General features: G+C 39.3%; 1 protein-coding gene across 1 annotated transcript; it reads left to right on the top strand.

Moving 5' to 3' along the window:
* Window positions 1-4485: 4485 nt before the first annotated feature.
* Window positions 4486-5441, top strand: LOC111386624. Its single transcript, XM_023011092.1, has 3 exons — window positions 4486-4834; window positions 4924-5202; window positions 5317-5441. The coding sequence occupies exons 1-3, from the start codon at window positions 4486-4488 to the stop codon at window positions 5439-5441; spliced, it is 753 nt and encodes a 250-aa protein (XP_022866860.1).
* Window positions 5442-10164: the final 4723 nt, after the last annotated feature.

Below are 10164 nucleotides of genomic sequence, written 5' to 3'. Positions count from 1 at the left end.
AGCCCGAAGAAACAATCAATCGTGACACCATCCACATGTGAAGCTGAATAGATTGCATCTACATCAAGTGTTTGCCATGCGATTTGGCTTAGAAACTTGTTGGAGCCACTTGGAGTCTTATATGATGAACTGACCGAAATCCATGTTGATAACAATTTGGCACTAGCATTGGCAAAGAACCCAGTATTCCATGATTGAAACAAGCACAATGATACAAGATATTATTTCATAAGAGAAAGCATTGCAAAGCAGATTGCCGACATTCTTACTAAGCCACTCAAGCATGATGCGTTCTACCTGCTAAGAACTCTACTTGGAGTAGCAAAATCAAGTTTAAAGGGGAAGTTGAGAAGTAAACTTGATTATGGACAAAGTAATATGGGCTTAAAGATTTTGCTCATAGGTCCAATTCAATTAAAAAACCTAACAAGCCTAGAATTTCCATAAATATTTTCTAGAAAGATCTATGTAAATATCTAAGCAAAAGATGTGGTGACAAATGTGATAACGTATCAAGTAGATTATGTGAGTTTAGAAACTCTATCTAGAATATTCTAGGAAAATATCTAGTTCAAATATGTGGTCAAAACGTCTCATATAAATATGTGGTCTAGGAGTCTCTAGAAAAGTATGTGGTCTAGAAATTTCATGTATATCCTATATAAAGGGTAGAGTCCGTCCATTTTGTAATAAGTTAAGTACATAAGTTTTGAAGTTATGAAATAAAAGTTTCCTTTTGTTTACTTCTTCCTATTAGTGTTCTCATGCCTAAAAACCTTAGCCAATCCAAGTTAGTAAACATCTCTTTCCTTCAAAATTGCTATCTTCTTTTAGTGGACATGACTGTTTGCCCTTCGAATACTCACGAGTTAAAAAAATAGGAAGAAACTTTCATTTTCCTTTTTAAAATCAAATACTGATAAGACAGCTTGCCATCTAGCAAAAACCTATTTAGAGGTTGTTTGGTAGCCATTTTCACCTACCCAAAATTAATTATTTGAAACTTATCAGACAACCCCTGCGTAATTATACAGTAAACCATTTTTTTCTCTTTCCCTCACAATGCCCCTCCCACTTGTTTGATAACAAATGCATGCATAAAAAGGCACATAAATTTTTTATCTTTCCTGCCACCCACTTTTCTGACAACCATGCATAAAAAATTACATAAAATTTTCATTTTCTCCATCACAATGCCCCTTCCACCAACACTTTCTTTCTCCAAGCTTTAGCTCCGAACCCGATAACAGTGTACCTACTCGTCGAATATTTAAAGAACCCATGCACTGCCCTTGACCTTTCACCTTCCCATACCATGAACACATCCCATAGCAACCGTCACCAATTCCTATCAGTTCCCAGCTGCACGACGACGCCAAAATGACACAGTACCGGTGACAAACAATGGATCCCACCGAGAAAGAGGTACGAATACTGCAATCTCCTTTCCTCCTCCACTTTTCCCCGATTTTCGTCGCCATTGACCAACTCCTGCACTTCGCAGGCAGGACACCTTGCTCGAGGACCTTCCTACCATGCGATAGAGACGTCACAACAGCCGGTTGCCAAGTCATATGCTCGCTGGAGCCTAGATACCAACCGAGCCTTCATTGCAGCGTGCGAGACCGCCATAGCCGAGAGGCACCAGAACGCGAAGTGTTTCACCAAACATGGCTGGGAATGGGTTGGCTCACTCTTCAACTCAGTGACCGGCCATAATTGGAGCCGACAACAGCTGCAAAATCATTAGGATTCAATGCGTCGAACATACAAGCGTCTATCAGAGCTTGTTAATAGCAGCGGAATCGAGTATAACGACACTACCAGCCGAATCGTTGCTTTTGAAGAATGGTGGAACCGAAAGATTAAGGTAATGGATTCTCAATTTCTCAACAACCCGTTTTCCTACAAAAGCGATTAGTGCGCCCGCTTACTGCCTTTTCGGTGCATTGCTGTGTCTTTACATTTGCATCAGACATCTTAGTCTGAAAACTGAATTGCATTGTACCAAAAAACTTTATTATAGTTCTTACGTAGCCTTTAACTCATATTCAATTTTCTCTGTTTTGATGGCAAGTATTATGAGTGTAGATGAAAACACTGCTGCATTAGGTTAATGCTCAGACTAGCATCAAACGTCTGGTATTCGTTATATGTCATTTTCATTGAACTTGTTTTGTCACACAATATACAGAATGCTTTGTGCTACTTCTAGGAATACAAATTCATGTGTGTAACCTATAAATCGAAATATTAATTTTGGCGTTGATTCTTTATTGCATGACACCTTAGTATCTGAGACTTGCTTCATCATCAGTGATGGGTATATCTATAGTTTGGTGTAGAATAGCATTACTTCGTACTCAATATTAATTTTTCTCTAGCAGTTGTTTGTGTTTTTGATACATAGCGAATTGCGATTCCCTCCGGTACTCTCATTCTGGGTCCCGATTTATGCAGGAGAACGTGGTCTATAAAGACTTCGAGGACAAAGACGTTAGCGAGATATACATAAAATACCGTCAGCTATTTGGCGACAGCTATGATGCAGACAAGTACGCTATCACTCCAACGAAGCTGTGTAGAATGGGATTTAGCCTGTACGAGGATATTGCGTTTGAGGATAATAGGGATGTAATCTCGGTGGACGACAAAAGTAGTGGTTCGAGTGACGAGGCCGAACAAACTGTGGTCTGTGCCCGCGAGAACGTTTCTAGCACCACAGGCAGCAGTAAAAGGAAGTCTTCCAGTGGGGAGTGGAGGGGGCAGGAAAAAAAAAGATATATGCTTGTGAACTATCCTTCTCAGTAGACTGCGCCACCAATGCAGCGGAAGAAGTGGCGGTGAAGATTCATATAATGATGGCTTCAAATGAAAGCGCTGGCGCGAACTGTGTCGAAGAGTTGCTAGCGACAGGCTAGCTCCAGCAGTGCACACCTCTTTACTTTTACGCATGCTAACTTCTGGCCCATAAACAGTACCGTGACATGCTCGCCGTCATGAGAGACATGGATGAGAAATTTGAGTGAATCGAGTGGATGTTCAATGACCTGGGGAAGTAATTGTGGCAGTCATTGTGTGTTTTTTTATTTCTTTTACATTTTCGAGACCTATCTGTACGCAAGCTGTTGTAATATTCTCATGTATTATTAGCCATTTGTTCATTATGGCTTCGAATCTGGTACATACTGGTGAATCGATTCCCGCGTTGGGCACTCAATTAAGACAGCAAAAATTAAAAAAAACCAACAATTTTCCATGAACAACCTCGTGGCCTAATTGCCCTTGCATAGGTTGCCATGTTCCAAAGTTTCCCCTACCCGGCCACGAATGTCAAACTGATGTAAATTGAATAAATTGTACTTAAGACATATGTCTTCCTATTACTTTTTGTCGTCCAACGCATGACCATACTTTTTCCAAACATATTGCTAATAGCTTACACTTTAACAACATTTTGATACACGATAAAAGTGACTGTAACATGTGTTAGATTGCTTTTACTTTCCTGCACTTCAAGTGCTTTGATTTGCTTGTATTCTTTTGGCTGTACGTTCAACAGTACTAACACATTGATCCTTAATTTTATTTCACTCCAAACAAATATGTAAATTTGCACGAATTTAAAAGTATGTCCTTTGTCAACATATATCTAATTACAATTATATGTACATATGAGGTTACTTGAAAAAAATTTCTTTATTTTCATATTCGAAACTGGCGAATCATTGGATTCTCCTTTGGTACAGTGAGTACTCAGATGGAAGTGACTTTGCCATGTTAGTATAATAATTCAAGTTGGCTTATTTTTCAGCTTGACCATCAATGAGGGCAACATCATTAGGATGTGTGCACGATATTGTCTCTAGTGTTGGAGGGAGATTACAATAATTTTGCAGACACCATTGTTCTATCAGTTTGTGCGAATGTCACATCTCTACTTAGGTAAGAATCAGATTCCACCATGCGCACAGTTCCCGACGCACTTTATTGGGTCAAAAAATGTAGTATCGCTGTGTTTAAATTGCAGGCCCCAGGGAGTAGGCGCATGTGATATGGTATTGGGGATGCACATGTTCTATAAAATCATGTGGATCAAGTGGGACGAAGCAATGTGAGGAGCTTTGGAAGTGATGTGACGAGGTCACAGTGCTTGCAACTGTTTAAATCACACATGCTGTCCTTTTTACATTGTTCCCGATGTTTGGCCTTACGAATGATCGTAACTTCAATTGCGTTCTGCAGCCACATTCCGAGGCTGAGGGCGAACTAGACGACAACCTTTTCCTGGCTTCTTTGGCAGCAGATGCAATGGCATAGGTTTTGTATTACAGAATCGTTGGGAGTGACGCACATAATTACTATCATAAGCAGCGGCGTAATATCCATCGATTTCCATTCGCAAGGAATAGTCATATGTTCATACTAGAGGCAATGAGCGAGAATTGACATATGTGCTTTCAAGAATTTCGTATGTATCCCCCCATGCTGCGACACTTTGCAAATGTTTTACGGGATGAGCATAGCCTGCGTAGTAGTCAGCAGGTTGACATATACGAGCAAGTCGACATGTTCCTGTGCATATTAGCGCACGGAAAGGAATATCGTCAGGTGAATACGTTGTTTAACCACTTGCTACAAATCATATGTCACTATGTAAAAGAGGTCCTACGCGTGATCGTGTCACTGTCAGCGCGTTTGATACGACCGAGTCAGAACTACAACAAAGGTTTGTCGCCACATAGGCCCGACTTGCAAAAACACCCATTGTTCGAAGACTGCATTGGTGCTATAGACAGGACCCATGTCAGAGTGGTACTACCGCGTAACGAGAGTGTGCACTTCATAGGACGAAAAAGAGTTCCGATCCAAAATTTCCTAGCCGCATCCGATTTCAATGTATGTTCACGTTTGTGCTAGTAGGGCAAACTAGGAATACACACGATGCTCGACTACTTGCGCGTGTCATCCACTCACCAGACATTCATTTATTGCTCCCAGATCCCGGGAAGTACTATCTGGTGGACTTAGAATTTGCTCATCGGCCTGGGTATATGGCCCCTTACAAAGGTTCGGACATACTGTATCACTTTCAACAATTTCGCGATGAGCACATGGGATGGCGTCGTCGATTTCATAACGATCGGGAGAAGTTTAACTTCAGACACTCGTCCTGTAGAAATGTCATTGAATGTGCGTTTGGTGTATGGAAAGAAAGATAAAAAATATTGGACCACGTGCCTAGCTACCCGTTCCAAATGAAAGTTGCCATTGTCGTGGTCACGATGGGCATATATAATTTCCTCTGACGAGCAGGAGTGGTGGACGAGGCGTTCACGAGCGCAGAGGAGGATGAAGATGCAGCAGAAGTGGAGTTGCTGAATGCGGGTGACGAGATGCGGGCCAAAATGAATGCATCGGACTTGCAGCGGAGTCAGTAGGACAGACTTGGGACTACATGGCACAGCAGTCGTGATTGGGATCCGATTTGTTAGAAATTCAACGTAGTAGTCGTGAAACTATTTTTCGTTTTCTCTCCTATTGTTGCATGCAAAAGTACCACTCTGTCTAAACGTAGCATGCACACTAGTTTGCATTTTGCACTCGTTGGAAATATTTCTATGTGTGGTTTTAATTTTTTGCCATTGTCATCTCGATATTTCAGTGCGTAGAAAAAGTGTATGTTTGCGTCACATTGTTTGTGTATTTTAATGGAAAAATGACCGTTACATCCACCATTACATTTTCAAACATTTACTACAGTTCCACATCCATATCGGCAAGCAAGCTATATTTTTTTTCATTATGTCAACAACAAAAATGCTAACAGACTTTCAGAGCAATTATTAATTTAACTACCTTACAAATAATAGAAGTGAACTTTGACCACTAATCTATCTAAAACTGCTACCAATTTCAGAACGTCGTTTTCACTGTCTAGGATGAAGAAAGTACTCGTTCTGACAAAGATCTACCGCAATCTTTCGTCTATATAGTGACATCCTGTCCGCTGAAACTGTTTCTATCGGATGCCCCAGAACGAAGCGTTCTATATATTTGAGTACAAACATTATGCAATTTGGCCTATACAAGAAATGCTTGTACGTTAGTGTATTGTACCATAAACGAGAACTTAACAACGGTAATAAATAACAAGAGTTGAAATGCTCACCCATTGTTTGCACATAGTAGATAAGGTATAATCTCCTGCTTCATTCGTTCCTTGATATGTTTATTTATGTCTTGTCTGGTAGAAATGGGTGGACATTGCAGTAATCCTTGAACCATAGTGTATGTTGCGTTTGCGTGTACCTTGATTGCATATGGTGTGTGAACATTATTGCTGCAGTCGTATATCTGGAATTTCCAATCAGGAATATTGACCATGAAAGATAACATTCATTACCTGGATATGAGCTTGGAATTAATAAATACTTGCACCCCATCCATGGACGACTATTATAGGCAATCTACCGTTGACATAGTCTTGTAGGCGAGACTATGTCATTGAATGTGCGTTTGGTGTATGGAAAGAAAGATAAAAAATATTGGACCACGTACCTAGCTACTCGTTCCAAACGAAAGTTGCCATTGTCGTGGTCACGATGGGCATATATAATTTCCTCCGACGAGCAGGAGTGGTGGACGAGGCGTTCACGAGCGCAGCGGAGGATGAAGATGTAGCAGAAGTGGAGTTGCTGAATGCGGGTGACGAGATGCAGGCCAAAATGAATGCATCGGACTTGCAGCGGAGTCAGTAGGACAGACTTGGGACTACATGGCACAGCAGTCGTGATTGGGATCCGATTTGTTAGAAATTCAACGTAGTAGTCGTGAAACTATTTTTCGTTTTCTCTCCTATTGTTGCAGGCAAAAGTACCATTCTGTCTAACGTAGCATGCACACTAGTTTGCATTTTGCACTCGTTGGAAATATTTCTATGTGTGGTTTTAATTTTTTTGCCATTGTCATCTCGATATTTCAGTGCGTAGAAAAAGTGTATGTTTGCGCCACATTGTTCGTGTATTTTAATGGAAAAATGACCGTTACATCCACCATTACATTTTCAAACATTTACTACAGTTCCACATCCATATCGGCAAGCAAGCTATATTTTTTATCATTATGTCAACAACAAAAATGCTAACGACTTTCAGAGCAACTATTAATTAAACTACCTTACAAATAATAGAAGTGAACTTTGACCACTGATCTATCTAAAACCGCTACCAATTTCAGAACGTCGTTTTCACTGTCTAGGATGAAGAAAGTACTCGTTCTGACAAAGATCTACCGCAATCTTTCGTATAGTGACATCCTGTCCGCTGAAACTGTTTCTATCGGATGCCCCAGAACGAAGCATTCTATATATTTGAGTACAAACATTATGCAATTTGGTCTATACAAGAAATGCTTGTACGTTAGTGTATTGTACCATAAACGAGAACTTAACAACGGTAATAAATAACAAGAGTTGAAATGCTCACCCATTGTTTGCACATAGTAGATAAGGTATAATCTCCTGCTTCATTCGTTCCTTGATATGTTTATTTATGTCTTGTCTAGTAGAAATGGGTGGACATTGCAGTAATCCTTAAACCATAGTGTATGTTGCGTTTGCGTGTACATTGATTGCATCTGGTGTGTGAACATTATTGCTGCAGTCGTATATCTGGAATTTCCAATCAGGAATATTGACCATGAAAGATAATATTCATTGCCTGGATATGAGCTTGGAATTAATAAATACTTGCACCCCATCCATGGACGACTATTTATAGGCAATCTACCCTAAACCTTCATTCATACACCGCCTCAATAACTTCAGCTCCAACTCAATATGCTAATAAAATAAACACATGTAAAATATATTAAACATATTAACTACGAAATCAAATTGATTGTGATTGCTAACATTCCCGTACCGCAATATTCAGATCTTTTGTTTGATCCAGTAATGTTCTCAACATGTCTCTTCCGTAGACATTCCCACTGCCATCGTCTAAGTATGCACTGTATGACACAATTGACATTAGTATCAAATAAATCAACACATAATTTCTGGCTTTACCGTAATGATGTTTAGCATTCGAACTAGTAAGAATGAGTAAATTTTGTTACCCTAGTTCATCTGTCGCTATGAAATCTCTAATTGTCATGTATTTTTTCATGTTGTAGTCTTCTAAGGGATGACCTGTCGATGATGAAGACTGTGTGTACTTCCTCTTCCTTTCCCTTTCTCTTCTCCACCTTTCAGCATGTTCGATTAGTTGAGACGTTGACGTCTCCTGTTGGTGATCAGTAGGATTTGGACTTGCATGGGGAGAGACATCTTGCTGCATGAAACCTATAATTCCTTTCCTTTTCTCTTCTCCACCTTTCAGCATGTTCGATTTGTTGAGACGTTGACGTCTCCTGTTGGTGATCAGTAATATTTGGACTTGCATGGGGAAAGACATCTTGCTGCATGAAACCTATAATGGCTTCCATGATGGATTCCCAGTTAGATAATCTGTTCTACATAATCTCATTATGTTCGTCAATGTATGATCTTACAGAACATAAACTAGAATCCACATAACACTGCATTTACTCTTATTGCTGTTGGAATAATTCTTCTTGTCTTCGCAGCACTACCTAATAATGGGCCTCTTGTGTTTGCGATTCCTGGGCCATATGACTCTGAAACAAACTAGATAGAGAATTATCTATGTACAAATGTAACCCATGTTGCATGTAATCTTGCAATGATTTGGTCTGTTGTTCGAATAGCAGCTTTTGGTTTTTAAGGATCGCATGGTTTAGGGCTCTTGATTTTCCAACAAAGTGTGCCTTCAAGTTGCCACATAGATCAGACACATTTGATATTGTATGCTACCTGTACATACCAAACATTTCGTCCAAACGGTTTTCAGTTACATATCTTGAGGTACCAGAAGCAGAACTAGGCCCAGCTCCAATTGAAGTTCTCGGTGTACCACGACTTGTCGTTTGCTACACACGGATGTGATCCAGTAATGGTTGTGCTACATTCTCCAATTCTCCATTGACAATGGTATCTAGTATACTATGTTCATTGTCAGTTGGCAGTGACAAATTTGAGTACCACGGTGTTTTTAATTCTTCTTTCGTAAGTTGCAGCACTGCAAGGATTTTGATCTGTAATCGTCGTAAACAAGTTCGTCTCAGCAAATTTTTCAATGTCAAGTTTTACCAATTTAATGCGAATGTCATTGTACGTTGGAATTAAAAAGTCATACCTCTTCAGTATCCAAATTTTTTTTAACAATCGCTTCCTTCAGTATTGTATTAGGCCTCCACTTGTACATTTATGGAATCTATGCCGTTTTGTAAGCGTCCAAACTTTTGCTTGATCTGTGGAAATATTTCATATATCCAATACTGCAACAGAATTACCGATAAATGTCGATTTATATAATATATTTTTTTACAAAGAAATTATACGGAATACGGGAACAATTAGAATAGGAACAACATACCTAAAATGAAAGTGGATTGCCTTATACTGCATACTTACATTCTATTTGTTGGTTCTGTTGCATCCTTACTATTCGTTCCAATTGCAACTCTTTCAACGAATTTAACAGAACAAAATATGCAGTACGGCCCCATGGAGACGTATGGAATGCATTAAGATGTTCAACCATGCCCAACGTTCTATAATCAATTTGTCTTGAAGTTGATTTCAACACACACTCCACCAACATAATTAGTCCCAACTTAAATTTATCTTCTTCGTCTTCACACATATGGAAAGTTTCAAAAAGCATTGTATTGCTAATTTTTTTATCCCATTGAAGTATTGATCTCTAAGACGATCGTTACTATAATCAATTTTAATGGATGGTTCATGACAAGGTAGTCCAATAATTAGGCAAAATTCTTGCATGCCAAACCTGGCAACATGGTCATCTAACCATACCCAAAGTTCATTATTTTTGTCACAATGTACAATTCGCATTATAAATTCGTGTACCAACTTATTACTAAATTGTTCTTGTTGTCCCCTGAACATAACTCCGTAAATAAATCCACAAAAATTACTACACAATAAAGAACATTGTTGATGGACATCTGTGAATTCTATACTGGACGATGGTAGTAGAAAACCACTGATCTAGAGAGAGAACATATTCTAAAGAC

This window comes from Olea europaea, unplaced genomic scaffold (genome assembly GCF_002742605.1).
Source record: "Olea europaea var. sylvestris unplaced genomic scaffold, O_europaea_v1 scaffold3633, whole genome shotgun sequence".
In the NCBI taxonomy this organism is placed as follows: Eukaryota; Viridiplantae; Streptophyta; class Magnoliopsida; order Lamiales; family Oleaceae; genus Olea; species Olea europaea.
Note: the sequence above shows the minus strand (reverse complement) of the source record. Positions and strands in the feature narration are given on the sequence as shown.

What these genes read in the sequence shown, in the direction of transcription:
- LOC111386624 (XM_023011092.1), top strand. Translation starts at nt 4,486, where the DNA reads ATGCTGCGACACTTTGCAAATGTTTTACGGGATGAGCATAGCCTGCGT. An exon ending in GGTACTACCGCGTAACGAGA is followed by an intron (nt 4,835 to 4,923) that starts GTGTGCACTTCA and finishes TTGTGCTAGTAG; the next exon opens with GGCAAACTAGGAATACACAC. An exon ending in TGTCATTGAATGTGCGTTTG is followed by an intron (nt 5,203 to 5,316) that starts GTGTATGGAAAG and finishes TCTGACGAGCAG; the next exon opens with GAGTGGTGGACGAGGCGTTC.